The 17707-nt window shown below is 36.4% G+C and overlaps 1 protein-coding gene across 1 annotated transcript in view; it reads left to right on the forward strand.

The window, feature by feature from the left end:
• LOC150109852 (A disintegrin and metalloproteinase with thrombospondin motifs 9-like) overlaps positions 1–17707 on the forward strand; it is a 605150-nt gene that overhangs the window by 411321 nt on the left and 176122 nt on the right. The window contains exon 24 of the mRNA XM_090396355.1: positions 7881–8042. Coding sequence (XP_090252481.1) covers positions 7881–8042 — 162 coding nt within the window. The remainder of the gene's footprint in view (positions 1–7880; positions 8043–17707) is intronic.

Here is a 17707-nt window from a genome sequence, read left to right on the forward strand (position 1 = left end):
TCTGTTGATTTTGTGTTTGAGAAATAGGTTATTTGTGTATTTATTGTTAAATATTTCATGATGTTTTGTGCAACATGGCCCTATATGCACAATCAAAAATAAAACCTAGTGAAGAATCACAGAAAAAGAGGTGAGCAATTGATCTTGAAATGAAGTTGCAAGTTATAAAGCAACATGAAGCTGGTAAGCTCGTCAGTGTGATCGCAAATGACTTCGGATGGTCTCATTCTACAGCGAGGACCATTTTGAAAAATAAGGACAAAATCGTAGAGGCTGTGAAAGGTTCTGCTCCTATTAAATCGACGATAGTGACCAAACAATGACCAGGTCCTATTGGTGATATGGAAAAGCTACTTGCATCATGGATAGAGGACCTGAACCAAAAGCGCATATCCCTTAGCACTGTGACAATAACCGCTAAGACACTAAGTCTCTTCAATATGATGAAGGAGAAAGCAAAACCCGATTATGACTATGAATGCAGCACTTCTTCCATTTGGTTCATGAATTCAATCAGTGTTTTGCACTGCATAATGTGAAAATGTATGGGAATCTGCAAGTGCTGAGAAGACTGCCAAGGAGTTTGTGGAAAAATTGGATAAAATTATTACGGAGGAAAATTATTTGCCACTGAAAATATTTAATACGGATGAGAAGTCCCTGTTTTGGAAAAAAATGCCCGAGCGGACATTCATCCACATAAAAGCTAAAATCTATACCTAGTTTCAAAACTCTTACATGGAGATTACCTGTGTTATGATTCTGTTATGGGTAATGTGGCTGGATATAAACTGAAACCATTTGCGATATGGCACAGTGAGAATCCACGAATCTTCAAAAACATTAGGAAGCATACTCTCAGTTCATTATCGGAGCAATAAGAAGCCGTGGATGACTCAAAAATTGTTTGAGGATGCCTTAGTCAACTGTTATATGAGTGAAATAAAAAGCTATTGTGTGAGAGAAAATGTAGAATTTAAAATTTGATTAATTCTAGATAATGCTCCAGGTCATCCGTCTTATACCGATGATCTTCACCAAGTTCAAGGTCATGTTTCTCCCACGAAACACTACTTTGCTGATCCAACCGATGGATCAGGGAGTTCTTGCAGTGTTTAAAGCTTATTATCTAAGGAGAACTTTTTCACAAGCCGTTTCTGCTACTGAAAGAAATGACCTGACTCTCATGCAATTCTGGAAAACATTAAATATTTATCATGCTATTAAAAATATTACTGTGGCTTGGGACGAAGTGACCTCTCAATGGCATATGGAAAAAGATATTAAAAAGGTTTGTGCATGATTTTGGAAGTTTATAATAGTGGGCCTAGCAAACAATCTGAATCTTGAAGTGAATGATGACGACATAATTCAACTCATAGAAAGTTCCCATGAAGAGTTGACCAACGAAGATTGGTTGAACTGGAGAAACAAGTGTTGCAGAAGAGGAAAAAAATGAAGAGGGAAAAGAGAAAGGAGAGGTAATTAAACAATTTACAGTGAAGGAGAAATGTTCTTTGCAGTTAGCGATGTTCTTAAAATGGCTCAAGACATGGACCCCAATGTTGAACGCTACTTAATAATAGAAACGAAAGTACATTATGTGTTTGCTTGCTATGAACAAATTTATGATACAAAGAAGAGGAATAAGCAAAGCACATTCGACATTTTCATCAAAAAAAAAACAAAGGTTACACCAGAAGAGCCACAGCCTGATCGTTCACACAGGGAAGGTAATGAAGATGTGATTGTGGAGGAAGATCTGGGTGATCGTTTTCCTGTTTTATAGTGGCAGTAACACACGGTACAGTTTTATAATAAGGTTTAAAAATTAAAATGACAGTATACTTATTGCAGTTATGTCCTTAACCCCTATAACTCTGTTGATTTAATGTATCGACTTACGTCCTGTCAGATGGAACGGAACCCAGACTTAAGTCGAGGGATGACTGTATATAATAATAATTCCAGTTATTTTGGGGTACCCGTGTTGCTCATAGTTATAAAACTGTACTTTTATATAACTGTATCTTATCATTTGCAATAATTATGTAACTGCATAGTTATATACTGTATATAGTTATATTTTAAATTAGTTTTATACCAGATGTATAAAATTCATAATAATTTTAGAATTTTCTTATATGTAGCACAAATATTTCATGGCATTGATGGTAGTAGTGTCTTAGTTGAAGAATTAAGTAGTAGTGGAGAGGATGAGTTGTATTTAGCTAAGTAGAGTAGTGTGCCCTCCCACGACGAGTCCTTGGACTTCCTGGATGTGTCACATAATAATAATAATAAAAATAATCTAATTTTTCAATATATTTATAAATATATTGCAAAATTAGATGAAATATTGCTGTTGCGTATTAGAAAATTCTAAAATTATTATAAAATGCTATACATTTGTTAATAATTATATAGCAGAATGAAAAATTCTGCTGTGTAATTTTAACCATGGATGTAGTGCATAATAGCTATTATTGCTCATGCACAAGTAAAACTGCAACATCTTTCAAAAGCTTTCCTTAATGCTCACAGCTTAAGCAACCTGATCACCATTCCTCTTTCCCCACCATTTAGTAGAAAATAACATCTGTTGGAATGATCCTTTTCCTGTGATATTCACTTGTTTACAGAGATAACCATGTAGTCCATAACAGATATCACAGTGGAAAGTAGATCGAGCAGGATGATATAATCTTATGCTCAGCTGAATTCAATTCTGCAGTAGTTAGCTCCTCTTCTATTAATGAAGCAGTGAATCACATTCTCTTCTTCTTCTTCAACCTTTTGGTTCTGTCCACTGCGGAACAAAGGTCTCCCCCATGATTTTCCAGACCACTCGGTTTTCTGCCTCTCCCATCCATCTCACTCCTGCAATTTGTTTCAGTTCATCCCTCCACCTTCTTCTCGGTCTTCCTCTTTGTCTTGCTCCATTGGTCTCCACTCAGTTGTTTTTCTAGTCCATCTCCCATCACTGCATCTGGCAATATGGCCAGCCCACCTCCACTTAGCCTATTTAATGTATTTTATAATATCCATGTCACCTGTTTGAGATCTTATCCAGGTATTTGTCTTCCTATCTCTTAATGTTATTTTTAGCATACTTCTCTCCATGCGATGTTGTGTTGTTCTCAGCTTTTTGTTTAGGGCTTCTGTTAAAGTCCATGTTTCTCCTCCATATGTTAGGACAGGACATATGCACTGGTTGAAAGCTTTCCTTTTCAGACTCATAGGGATGTCTCTCATTTTCCCATAAGCCATTCATCCAAGTTGAATTCTTCATTCAATCTCTTTTCTTTGGCAACCCTCAAAGGATCCTTTGAGTGAATCACATTACAGAGTGTATAATACAAGGTACCACACAAGGTACTACCCAAAACTTTGAGTTGTTTTCCCACTTTCCCTAAACTGGTGGAGAGCAGAATACAGAAAATGATTAAGAAAGCTCAAAACAAGGGTTGGGATATCTTCTGTAGGTATTCCATTTGATAACAATTAATTTTTATCAGAATTCAATTTAGAATTCAACTCAAAATTCAATTTAGAATGAACACCAAAGAGATCTAGGACAAAATCTTGACAATGAAAGGCAGATCTACCATCCTCCCGCTCTCGATCCTAGAACATAATGTATTCAATTTCTGTCTCAAAGCATTTGCAGATACTTGTGGAAAAGCTTTGCCAAAACAAATCTCTTCTTATTTTCCAAAATTCCTACTTCTAAACTTTCCAACATGCTATTTAGAAAAGTTCAGAAAAGTTTAGAAAAAGTTTAGAAAGTTTAGAAAAGAAAAAAACAAGTACTGTAGGAGAGAGAGAGATGAGATGTTATCCATTATGAGATGGTCAGACATCTTTCTTTCATGATCAACTACTCCACCTCTACAACAGAATGTTCTATAGGTATGAATTTCCATATTCCTACAAAGGACAATTATTGTTACCTTACCAAAACTAAGTAAGGATCCAAAATTTCACAAATTATCATCCAATAGTTCAGAGACCAGCTGTTTGTGTAGAATGATAATCTTGGAAAAAATGATTAACTGTCATCTTGTATGGTTATGGATGGTTTCCAAAGCAATAGCCTTTTTTATGAAATGCAGTTTGCCCAAAAAAAATCAGTAATTTCCTAATCAGTAATCAATTTATTAATAAATAAATCTACAGATTTATTTATTAATAAATTGGTTACTAATTACGAAAAAAAGAATGATTTTTTTAAATTTTGTATAGGCAGCACCACCACTTAAAACTTCACGGGCCGCCACTGCTATATATATATATCACCATCATCATCAAATTCCTGCCATGTACCCTCAAGGGGTGTATACAGGATATGATAGTACTACATGAAAAATTTACATCATTACTAATTTCCTATCTACAATTTTCCTCCAAATCAGTCTGTTACTTGTCAATGCTCCAATATTATCAGATCTTATATTTCTGTCATGTAAGGCACTTTGTACCCTATCAAACCACCTATATCTTGGTCTTCCTCTGGGTCGTTTTCCTGCCAACCTGGCAGAGAACACTTGTTTTGCCAATCTTTCCTCGCCCATTCTGTTTAAATGACCATACCACCTGAGATTAGCTCTGCTAACGCATTCCTGGATGCTGACAATGTCAAGTTCTTTCCTAATATCCTCATTTTTAATATGATATTGCCATTGATGCCATCTATTCACGCTTCTAATCTTTCTCAGGACTCTCATATCTGTGGTCTCTAGTCTTTGGTCAAGTGTTTTACTTCTGACCCATCTCTCAGATCCATAAGTTAAAACTGGTTTGAACACTGTCTTGTATACAGCTAATTTAGTGTTCTGACTAATTTCTCTCTTATTCCATATGAATTTATTCAATTGACTTCCTACTATACCAGCTTTATTGATTCTGTTGTCTATTTCCATATTTAATTTACCATCTTCACTAAAAATTGTGCCTAAGTAGGTGAAATGTTTTACTTGTTCCACAGGTTCTCCGTTCACAATGCAGTTGACATTTTCTACGATTCTGCCTATTTTCATTGTCTTTGTCTTTTTATTGCTGACCTTCATACCATATCTATTACAACAGTTATTCAATTTAGTCAAGGAATCTTGCAGACTCATAGTGGATTTATTGATAAGTATAACATCGTCCACATAAAGCAAAGAGCTGACATTAACATCTCCAATTTTGATATCATGTTTAATACCACTTTCCTTCATAATGTGATCCATATAGATAATGAATAACAGAGGGGATAATGTACATCCTTGTCTCACACCAGATTTGACATTAAACCATCTTCTTGTACTTCCGTCAATTCTAACTGCTGACTTACAACTCAAATAAAGACTAAGTATTGCTTGATATAATGCTCCATTGACACCATATAACTGTAGCATTTTGAATAGCTACTCTCTTGGCACCTTATCATATGCCTTTTCCAGATCTACAAAACTCAAATAGAGATCTTTGTTATATTCCCATGATTTCTCCACTATTTGTCGTAAAGTGAAGATCTGATCCTGACAGCCTCTATTTGGCCAGAATCCAGCCTGTTCTTCACCAAGCTTTTCTTCTACAATTCTTCTCAACTGTTTCTCAAGTATACTTGCATAGATCTTACCAGGAACACTCAGTAGGGAAATACTTCTGTAATTCTCACATTCAGTTTTATTTCCCTTTTTATTTAATTTAATTTAATTTAGCCAAATTATAAAATGATGGCTATATATATATATATATATATATATCATATAGCAGAACTTGTAGGTTTTGTATGCTTAGACCAACACATCCTTAGTCTTAGAAGGAATCTCTTTTCTTTTATTAAGAACAACTTCTATCCTACCAAGCCTTCCCTCTATTCACCCTCTATTTTAGCTGTCTCTCTGAAAGGTGGATATCTCACAATGTTCTGTGTTAAGTGTTATGCTATTTTTTATGAAAATCTCTTTTTTATTTTTATTTTTTTTTCAGAAATCCTTCTTAAAACATCAAAATCGAACCCTAGAAATATTTTGGAAGTGAGAGGTCCCACAATGTTCTGTGTTGGGTGTTTGCTTTTTTTTTTTTTTAAGCAATACTTCTTAAAAGATCTAAATAGAACATTATCAGACCATTTCAATTCTTCAAGAAGATGAAGTTCATTACTCACTGTGATGAACCTCATCTTCCAACTAAAGATCTTCATAAACATCTTACCTGCAGTGAGATTCAGACATATTGCATTTTCATTGGAAAGCTTTTCGCATAGCCAGTCAGACTGGATGACATATCACCATGCATTGTTAAGGAATGTGCACTACAGTTATCTATGCCCTCAACATGGTTATTTAATCAAATTCTTGCAGTGGATAAGGTTCCTTAAAGAATGGGAAAAAAAGGCAAAATAGTATCACTCCACAAGCATGGTTCTTAATCAGAAGTTTCCAATTATAGACTAGTCTGTATAACTGCAATTGTAGTCAAGGTGCTGAGAGATTGCTTAGGAGTAGAATTCAAGACTGGTTGATGGTTAGAAGATTCTTTATGATGGTCAGTATGGATCTGTATATGACTGGTCTTGTTTTAGCAATTTACTTGTGTTTTATGATAAGGTAATGGGTGTATTGTATAAGAGAGATTCATATATAGTGGTACCGTTGAACTTTGCAAAAACGTTTTTTAATTACCTCATGATAAGTTGGTGTACAAGCTGCAGATGGGAATGGATAGTATATTGGTTAGATGAATTGAAGATTGGCTCTGAACAATACCAGGAAGTTGTGTATGAGAGAGCATTGCCTTAAAACAGAATGGTAACTAGTGGCATTCTTCATGATTCTGTTCTTGGGTCCCTGCTGTTTAACTTATTTGTGAATGATATATATCATGTGGATTGACTGTGATCTTCAGTTGCTTGCTGAAGTTGGGGAGAATTATAAGGAACTGCTGGCATTAATTCCCTTCAGGAATATTAATAGGCTTTTAGCTTGAATAAATCAGTGAGGTTGTAGTTTTAATATTAACAAGTACAAGGTGTTTTGGTGCAAAAATATAAGGCTGTGTACTATATTGATGGCACCATACTACAAGAAGTGGATGAGATTCAAGATTGGGAGTGATGGTTGATAGTGGACTAAAGTTTAGAGGGCATATTACAAGTGTTGCATAGACTGTACATCATATTGCCACTATGATAAGAAGTTCACTAACATATTAGGATAAGGCGGTGGTTGTGATACTATAAGACACCAGTCAGACCATACTTGGACTGTTTTTCTTGGATTTGGTCACCTGGTTTTCATCTGTCACCTGGAGTTGGTCCATATATCAGTGACAAAGACAATATCAGGGCTGCAGAATGTTGACTATGGACATAGGTTAAAGGAATGTAGTTTACAGAGTTTGGTCAATAGGAGAAAAAGAGGTGATATTTTAGAGAGGTTTAAGTTGTTGAGGAATGTTATTGGATTAATACAGAGGGAATTATAAAAAGAGTAGAAGGTGATATTGCAAAAACCAGAGGTCATCTCGAAGTTATGTGAATTGTTTTGAAGAGGGGTGTGAGAAGATGTTTTACATGGAGAATTGTTGGCGAATGGAACACTACTAGAATATATTGCTAATATAGGAAGCAGTAAGGATTTTAAGATTTGTTATGATAAATATTGTCAGTTGAATAAACCTTGCACGATAAGCTTACTGACTCCTTTGTGCGACGATAATAAATATGATATGCCACTGTATGTATTAGTGTGGAGCTCCTCTGAAAATACTCAGATTCCACAGAGAGATCCATATAATAATAAAACTTCAATTTTTTTTTTGTTTCAATATAAATACACACAAAAAAGTTTGAGTTATTTTATTTGCCATTTGCTTTAACTTTTTTGCAGTGTTCTAAAGATTGTGGAAGTGGTGTTAGACGTAGACAGGTGGCATGTTATGATGAAGGAGGTCAGCTCAGCAATCTTTGTGATCACAGAAGTAAGCCAGCAGATTCATCAGTGTGTAATGATAAACACTGTCTGATTTGGTCAGTTGGAGAATGGGGTAAAGTGAGTGGGCCATTCTCATTGCATATTAATTATTAATAATTTATGATCTTATAAACATTATTTTTTTCTGTTTTCATAATCCAAAAAGAACTGTTATTTATTTTGATACATGAAATAAATTCAGAAATAAATCAAAATTGTCGATATTATTCAAATTGTGTGCTCAGACTTCATTAGAGGAAGATGTTGAAAGCAAATTCTCGATGGAGTCAGAAGACTCATCAAGGGAGACCCCTGCATCGACGCACTAACCATTATTCACACAATACCTATCATAATTCTCCTTACACTCATTCATAGACAAAGCATGAACAACCATCTCTTTTCCAGGAAGGACTCTTTCTCTCCTTTCCTGCACTGTACAGAAAGAAAGCCATCACTATCAATCCCTATAAAACCCTTTTAATAACTTTTATTCTTCTATCATATCACCTCTCTTATACTTATCAATAAAGTGTTCATTGAACAACTCGACTTGCCCTTTGCATCAGTCACTCTATTAGCATTTTTATCCAACAATGTAATTCTTCCACAATCATTCCTCTTTCTGACTAAACAAACACTTGTAATAACCACAGTAATAAATTTTAATAAGTAAATATTTCATCCTAAGTATCAAAGGACATTGTCAGTACAGTTAATTCAAACAATACTGGGAATAACATACAGTTAGGGCACATGATTACAATGGAATCCCAATATGCATGCAGTAGCGTGTTATAGAATTAAATTAAAATATATCTGGAGGGGGAAAAAAAGATTATATTAAAATAAGATAACATATATAAAAATTATTATTTTACACAGTTTTATATAACAATTTCCCATACTTTAGGAATAGCAAGAACGTCATTATGGTTTAGATTTGGTCTGAAGTAGGGCTTCAGCACTTTCTTTATATAAACATGAATGTTATATAAAGATCTATGTAAAAGTTTGGTCTTTTTCAAATGGATCCTATTGTTTTTGTTTTCAACTCCGTGTTGTGCGAGGCCATATTTCTGCTGTTTGAAAAGACGGATATAGTCTTAGTGTTCCGAAATGCATTTACGAACAGATCTACCTGACTGTCCATAGTAAGACAATTTATAGGAGTATGGAACCTCATACACACCAAATAGCATCAGAGGTGAGAGTTTATCTTTAGGAGAAGGTAACAAGTTATAGATCTGGTTGATTGGTTGGGAGGTAGTAGCAAGTTTGTATTTCTTTATAATTTTTGAAAGACATTTGGGGATGCCTTTGACATAAGTTATGGGAATCCTACTGCTTGTTCTTGTCTAAGTTGATGTGTGTGGGGAAGTGACTGATGATTTTTTGAGTTGTTTTTAGATTGTATCCATTTAGTATGGCTGTATTTTTGATTATTTCCAATTCTTTGTTTAGAGATTCTTCAGAGGAGCGAAATCTGTGTGCTCTTGTTACTAATGATTTAATGATGCCATTAAATAAGTTTGCCATTTAACCTAAATGCTTTCCATATTTAGATTTTAATACACAACATTGGAAGGAACATCGGCCATCTTTTCAGTATTGAAACTAATAGACTTTGTTTTGAAATAGCCAAAATAATCTATGATGCCAAACCTTCAGACTTGAATATCCCACCATCAGAACTGAAAGCTCTTACCTCCTTAAAACGTAATAAGAACATAATCATCACCACAGCCGACAAGGGAAAAACCACTGTAGTTCTAGATACCATATTATATGACTGAAAAATGAATTTACTACTCTGAGATCAAAATACATACACCAAACTTGATTATGATCCTACAAAAAGACAGCTCAAGAAACTCAACAAGTTACTTGATGAAACCACTTCCTTAGGTCATAACCATGCTAGGCCTCCTAGAATATATGGTTTACTTAAGCTTCACAAGAACAACATTCCACTCAGACCCATCGTGGATTCTATTAGCAACCCGACTTACAAATTATCAAGATTTTTATCTAACCCTCTCCATTCTCACATAGGCCTCTCAGCCTCATCAATTAAAAATTCAACAAAGTTTCAATCAAACATAAAAGGCATTCAACCGTTGGATACTGACATGCTAATTAGGTTCAACATCGTCTCCCTCTTCACTAATATTCCCCATAAGGAAACGATAGACTTGTTAACTCAAAAATTTTCATCTGATATTGTTGAATTATTCAAATTTGTTATTATGCCTGGTTACTTCACTTGGAAAGAGAAAATTTATAAGCAAGAGGAAGGAACAGCAATGGGATCTCCCTTATCACCAAACTTAGCCAACCTGTTTCTAGAATACCTCAAAGAAACAATTTTCACATTTAAACCAAAACCAAAAATTTGGCATGTGTTGATGACGTTTCTTTGCTGTCTGGGGTCATTCTGAACAAGAACTACACCTGTTTCTAGATAAAATAAACCTTCTTCATCCTCACATCAAATTCATGCTAGAAAAAGAATCTCCACAGGTTATCTCCTTTCTGGATTTACACATCGAAAGAAAAGAAGATGGTTCCATCTCCACTTCTGTTTATTGCAAGCCAACATTTTCAGGTCGTTACATTTACAAATTTTTTGCTCATCATCCATCTCAAAAATTTGGCATAATTAAATCATTAGTAACCAGAGCACACAGATTCTGCTCTTCTGAAGAATCTCTAAACAAAAAATCGGAAATAATCAAAAATACTAAATGCCATACTAAATGGATATAATCTAAAAACAACTCAAAAAATCATCAATCACTTCCCCACATATCAACCTAGACAAGAAGAAGCTCGTAGGATTCCCATACCTTATGTCAAAGGCATCTCGGAACGTCTTTCAAAAATGATGAAGGAATACTAACTTGCTACTACCTACAAACCAATCAACCAGATCTATAACTTGTTACCTTCTCCTAAAAACAAACTCTCACCTCTGATGCTACCTGGTGTGTAAGAGGTTCCATACTCCTATAAATTGTCTTACTATGGACAGTCAAGTACATCTGTTCGTAAATGCATTTTGGAACACCAAGACCATATCCATCTTATCAAACTACAGAAATCTGGCCTCACACAACACAGAGTTGAAAACAAAAACCATAGGATCCATTTGAAAAAGTCCAAACTTCTACATAGATCTTTATATAATATTCATGTTTATATAAAGAAAGTGCTGAAGCCCTACTTCGCAGACCAAATCTAAACCGTAATGACGTTCTTGCTATTCCTAAAGTATGGGAAATTGTTATACAAAACTGTGTAAAATAATAATTTTTATATATGTTATCTTATTTTAATAATCTATTTTTTTCCCCTCCAGATATATTTTAATTTAATTCTATAACATGCTTAGGATGATGCTTAGGATGAGATATTTACTTATTAAAACTTATTACTGTGGTTATTATGTGTGTTTGTTTAGTCATGAATTTTCCACAGGTTTCATTGTACAATAAATTCCTCCTTCTACTGGCCACATAGTGAAAAATTCCTTAGGATTTTCTTTGGATCTCAGGGACCATCTTTTCTCATATTCCAGTTTTGCCTTCCTTACCATACTAATCACTCTTCTGGCTTGAGTCTTATAATCTCCATGCATCTGCTCTCCTTATATCTCTTCCATAACCTCTTTTTTACCTGCAGTTCTTATTTGATATTGTATGTCATTCACCAAATTATTTTGTTCTCTTCTTCACTCGCAGTATACAACTTGCTATTGCTGTTAATAAATATTCCTTCACAAGTTCCCAACTTTTGAAGGAATATTTTAATCACCTGCCTTATAATTCCACAACATTCCTTTCTCTTTGATACTCCTGCATTACAATTCATCTTCCAAGTCAAAACCATGCTGTCTCTCTCTCTCTCTCTCTCTCTCTCTCTCTCTCTCTCTCTCTCTCTCTCTCTCTCTCTCTCTCTCTCTCTCTCTCTCTCTCTGTCTCTCCAACTGATTCAGAAATGCCATCTCTTTAACTTTGTGTTCCTTCTATTACATGTTGTCTAAGGCATTTGTCCCTCAAGAATTCTAGAAATTCCATTCCCTTACTACTGTCTGCAGTTTCCTCTTTCCAATTTATACTGCTGTAGTTTAAATCTCTCATAACAATCATTCTTCTTCTTGCATTTGCCAAGCTCAACTGCCTAAACATCTCCTGCACTAAGCCCTCTATGCTCCCTGGCTTGTAGCAACACCCTACTAAATATTCTATCCTACACACCTCTACCTTACACCATATGTTTTCAAAACCATTAGTGCCATTGCCCTTCAAATTCTACACTCTAAGAGGATGAGTCATTACTTATAGGTAGTACTCCACTACCATCACATTTCCCTTCCTATCCTGTTGAAAAATGCTATACACTGCTATTTCTGTTCCAGTCAGTATATCATAATCTGATAGGCTGATGCTATCAGTGCCACCAATTCATCTCCTTTATTCTGGATACTCCTGGCTTTAGTATAAAGAATCAAGGCACTGTTTCTATACCTATCATTATCCCTCCAGACTCCACTGGAATGAGCATTACATGATGTATTCCCCTTTCTTCCAAATACCTAATCCCACAAGAGGCCACCTCTTCTACCATCCACCCTGACAATTCTAGTTTCTCTGCATTGGCACACTGATTTGTTCAGAGAACAGCATTGTCTCCAGATTACTACGTTCTTCCTCATTCAAATGCAAGCCATCTCTCGAATACAGTTCCTTTCTGTCCTCAAATTCCATCCACGCATCCATGTATTCCAAGCCTCTCCTTTGACACATTTTGGCTATTATACTATTAATTATTGATTCTATTCTACACAGCTCTGCATTATCATACCTTGACAGTGCACACACTATCTTACCTCTCTGTCTTCTTCCCTACAACCTCAAGCATGAACTTCGGATCTCTTGCTACACAATTCACACTGCCTCTCAAGTCATTCGTGCCTGCCATCACAATCATCTCATTCCTCCCTTTCACTTTCCTTAATTGCCATAGTCACACTCTGTTGTTCCTCCAGGCAAACACTCCTCAGGTGTTCTATCTTGTACACCTCAAATCATTGAGTCTCCACACATCACATCTCTTACCACTCTGTTTCATCCTTGCTCACTTGCATCTCTTTTACACACTCTCTCTCTCTCTCTCTCTCTTCTAACACTTTCTTTCTTTGTTCCCCCACTTACCTGTTGTCTTGTCATCTCTTCATCCCTGGTTCCAACACTCTCTGGCATTTTTCTCATTCCCTCTCTTTTACTGGTTCTCCTATTATTTCCCCTTCCATCATTCCCATAACTCTCTCTCTCTCTCTCTCTCTCTCTCTCTCACTCTAGGTGATTGGCTAAACAAAATATTTGTTACTATCAGATCATTTTCTTCATAGAACTGTAGTAATTTTTCTCCTCTTGGATTTCTATGTTCCAGGCCTTGGTTTCCCATGCAGTACGAGATCTTTTCTGAGCCTACTTTAGCATTTAGATCTCCCATAACAATAATTATGTCATCTGATTTGGCATTGTTTAGTACATTTTGAATGTCTTAATAGAAGTGTTCTATGTTTTCATCTAGGTAATCAGAAGTAGGTGCATATGTTTGGACAATAAAAATATTATTATTATTATTATAAAAACATTAAAAGGTTGGGCTGCAAATTTTAATGCAACTGTTCTGTCACTTATGGGCCAAAATCCAAGTAAGGATTGGGCAATCTTATTTTTTAATACAAATGCTACGCCATTCCTATTGAATCTTAAAGTCCTTAACACTCCTTGCATTAATTAACAACACAGTCTGGTAATGCATTCCATTCACTGACAATTCTCCATGTAAAAAATCTACTCCTCACACCCTTCTTCATCACACTTTTGCATAACTTCCAGGAATGACCTCTGGTTCTTCCCCTCTCACCTTCTACTCTTTTTATAATCCCCTCTGGATTAATTTGATAAAGTCCTCTCACTAACTTAAAATTGCAGGGAAAAAAAAAAAATGGCGGTGGCATTGTCATTCCATGATTTTCATTTGGATTTCAGTCGTTTCGTTAAGTGTGAGGTCTGTTATATGTATTCCTTCGATTACATAAATGATTTGTGGATGTTTAGTGCGGATGAAAGAAGGGTGTGTGCGAAGTGTGACCTGAATGAGGAACTGATGAATGCAAATATGAAATTGATGACAGAAAGTGTTAGTAACGATTGTGTCGCGAGTGCAAGTTTGAAAATAGAAGGATGGTGAGAAAGAGAGCCGAAAAAATGTTAAAAAATCAGGAAAAAAGAAAAAGAGCGATTTGAAAACCGTAATGGATGTTAAAAGGGACAAAAGTGAGGCGAGAGTGGTGAAAAGAAACGAAATTGAAAGAACGAATGAAAGTAGAAATGGCATACACAGAAATCGCAAGTGAAAAAAATCGAAAGAATAAATGATAGCGAAAAAAGAATGAATCATGGCGAAAGTTGGATGCATGTTGGAGTGAAAGTACTGAAACAAAGAAAGATGAATGAGAGTAAAAGTGAGAAGAATGATAGAGAAAGTTGGACGCATGTTAGCCTGAAAGTACGGAAACAAAGAAAGATAAATGATAGTGAAAGTGAGAGGAATGATAGTGAAAGTTGGACGTATGTTGGACCGAAAGTACGGAAACAAAGAGGGGGTCAAGAGTTAGAAAGTTAGAAAAATTTAATGATAGAGAGAATGTGTCACAAGATTCGGAAAGTGAATTGGATTGGATGAAGCAAGAAATGAAACGGATGCGGAATGAAATTAAGAGAATTCAGGTCAAAATTATTAAAATAAATCATGATGGCATGAAAGAGTTAACGAAAGATGAGCGAGTGGCGTTGTATGGCGACTCCATTATTAAAGATGTGGTAGAGGATAAAGTGTACAAGGTATGTTTTCCAGGTGGTAAAATGAGTAGAGTGATTGAGGCATTGGATATGAGGCGGGAGCAAGAAAAAGTGTTAATTGTATTAATTGGTACAAATGATTTGAGAGAGAACAAAGAGCATGTCAGAATTCAGGAGGCTGCTTGGAAAGATAAAAGAGAATAGCGTGACAGGAAGGGTAGTCAGTGTGTTGCCTAGGTATGATTGTGGTGAAATGAGACGGAGAGCAAGGATTATGAATGATATTCTGGCTGAAATGTGTGAGGAGATGGGAGTACAGTTTGTTAATGTGTGGAATGAGTTTGAGGGACGAGGTGAGCTGTATGGGAGCGATGGACTGCATTTGAGTAGTTACGGTGTGAGTCACTTGGAGAGACTGCTGCTGGAAGGTAGAGAAGTGAATAGAGAGAATGAATCAGATCGAGAGGGGAGTGATGTGGAAGAGCACGAGAGTAAGACAGGAGAGATTGAAGAAGTTGAAATGAATGTGGAAGTGGAAGTGAAAGGTATGAGTATAGAAAATGAGAGAATAGGTGTGCAAGAGGAGCAGGGAAATGGGGAGGCTCAGGGTGGACAGGGGTACACAGCGTGAGAAAGGTGGATGCTCCAAAAGCAGGTGAGAGCATGTGTAGGCGAGAGCATGTGTAGGCAGGAAAGAAATGGGATGACCAGGGATCAAGAGGAAACAGATGAAATTGAAAAGGGTTCTGAAATGAAGAAGCAGAAAGGGAAATGGCCCCAGTCCAGCATGGAGAGATCACATTGAGTGAGTGGTATCAGTGGAACTAGCTGTAGATCCAGAAATGAGCTGTCGTGTTTGTATACCAGTGCTAGAAGTATAAGAAACAAGGCAGATGAAATGGTTGCACTAATTGCATCTGTTCATCCAAAGATTGTCAGAATAAGTGAGACATGGTTAGATGAGGACGACATCCTGACAGGAATAGAGATGGAAGGGTATGATATGTTTCGTGAGGGTAGAATGGCTAAAAAGGGAGGGGGAGTGCTATTGATGATAGAGAAAGAGTTATGTCCATACAAGGTAGAGATGCAAGAGGGAAATAGGGCCAGTGGTTTTGAGGCAGTATGGTGTGAGATAGAGGTGAATAGAATCAAATACTTGGTGGGATGTTGCTATAGACCTGGTAATGTGGATGGTGGTGATAGTGAAATGTATAGTCAAATAAGCCAAGCAAATAAGAAAAGGGTGATCATTATGAGTGATTTTAATTATGGCAATATAGACTGGAATGATGAGATAACAACAACTGGAATTAAAGAAAATGAGTTTCTTGAGTGTTTGAGGAATAACTACCTCAGACAGTATGTAACAGCAGGCTCACGAGGATTAAGGTCTTGGATTTGGTCATCTTATCAGAGGATCTAATTATAAATGAGGTGTCAAATCATCCACCAATTGGTGAAAGTGACCATGAGGTGATTACCTGGGTGGTTGTCAGCAGTGCAAGGACCCCTGTGAAAAAAGGGTATATGTGGAACTACAAGGGGGGGTGATTATGAAGAGCTCAGGAGACAGCTTGCGGGTGTAGCATGGAATGCGGAGTTAGCTGGAAAAGAGATCGATGCAGCTTGGGGGATTTTTAAAAACTATTTAGTAGATGCATTGTCTAAATGTATTCCAAGGGTGAGAAAGTTAAATAAGGTGGGTGTGAGATGGATGAATAAAGAGATTAAGCATGCGATACAGAGAAAAAGGGCATTCTGGAGGCAGCATAAGAGAAGTGGAAGTAACCAATTTTATGAGGTCTACAAAGATCAGGCAAGAAGGGTGACTTGGTTAGTGAGAGAAGCTAAAGAGAGGTATGAACAGCAGTTAGCTAATGATGCCAAAAAGAATCCTAGGGAGTTCTTTCGATATGTAGCCAGCATAAGAAAGAATAATTATGGAAGGATGACATTGATTGGAGGAAATGGTATAAAGACAGCTGTTGCAGAATGTGCGGTGGAGATGCTAAATGAGCAGTTCATAAAGATCTTTCAATCTTGTGAATGTGACTTCATGGAGAGATTGAGAGCAGTTGATGATGGGGAGGAGAGACTGACTGTAAGTGAGCAAGAGGTTTTTGGGGAGTTGAGTAAACTAGATGTAAATAAGGCTGTGGGACTTGATAATATCTCACCGCATATTCTGAAGGAATGTGCCAGAGAGTTGACACCTGCCTTGACATATTTTTTTAATACGAGTCTTGCACTTGGTCAAGTTCCTAAAGAGTGGAAGGAGGGCAAGATTGTGCCACTTCATAAAGGAGGTGATAGAACTCAAACATCAGACTATAGGCCTATCTCCGTATCAGGTGTTGTGGTTGTAAGTTGTTGGAGAAGCTTGTGAGAACTATGATCCAGAGTTGGGTTAACAACAATGGTATAATCTTTGATGGACAGCATGGATTTGCTAAAGGGAGGTCATGTTTTATTAATCTACTTACTTATTACAATAAAGTGACTGCTTCCTTGGAGAGAGGAGAAGGATACACAGTAATATACTTGGATTTCTCAAAGGCTTTTGATAGCGTACCTCATGATAAGTTGACAGTCAAACTAGAGCAGATGGGGTTGGTTATTAGAGTAGTGCGTTGGATTGTAGACTGGCTATCTGATAGGTATCAACAAGTTGTGTATGGGTGTGCGATATCCAGGAAAAGAAAAGTCACTAGTGGAGTGCCTCAGGGGTCTGTTTTAGGGCCATTACTATTTAACTTGTATATTAATGATATTTGCGAAGATTTGGATGGAGATATTCAGTTGTTTGCAGATAATGCAAAGTTGGGACGAACCATAAAGAGTAGTGAAGATGTTGTGGCCTTACAG

This window comes from Typopeltis vanoorti, chromosome 1 (assembly GCF_054136105.1).
Source record: "Typopeltis vanoorti isolate ZY-2024b chromosome 1, IOZ_Tvanoo_1.0, whole genome shotgun sequence".
NCBI classification, from domain to species: Eukaryota; Metazoa; Arthropoda; class Arachnida; order Uropygi; family Thelyphonidae; genus Typopeltis; species Typopeltis vanoorti.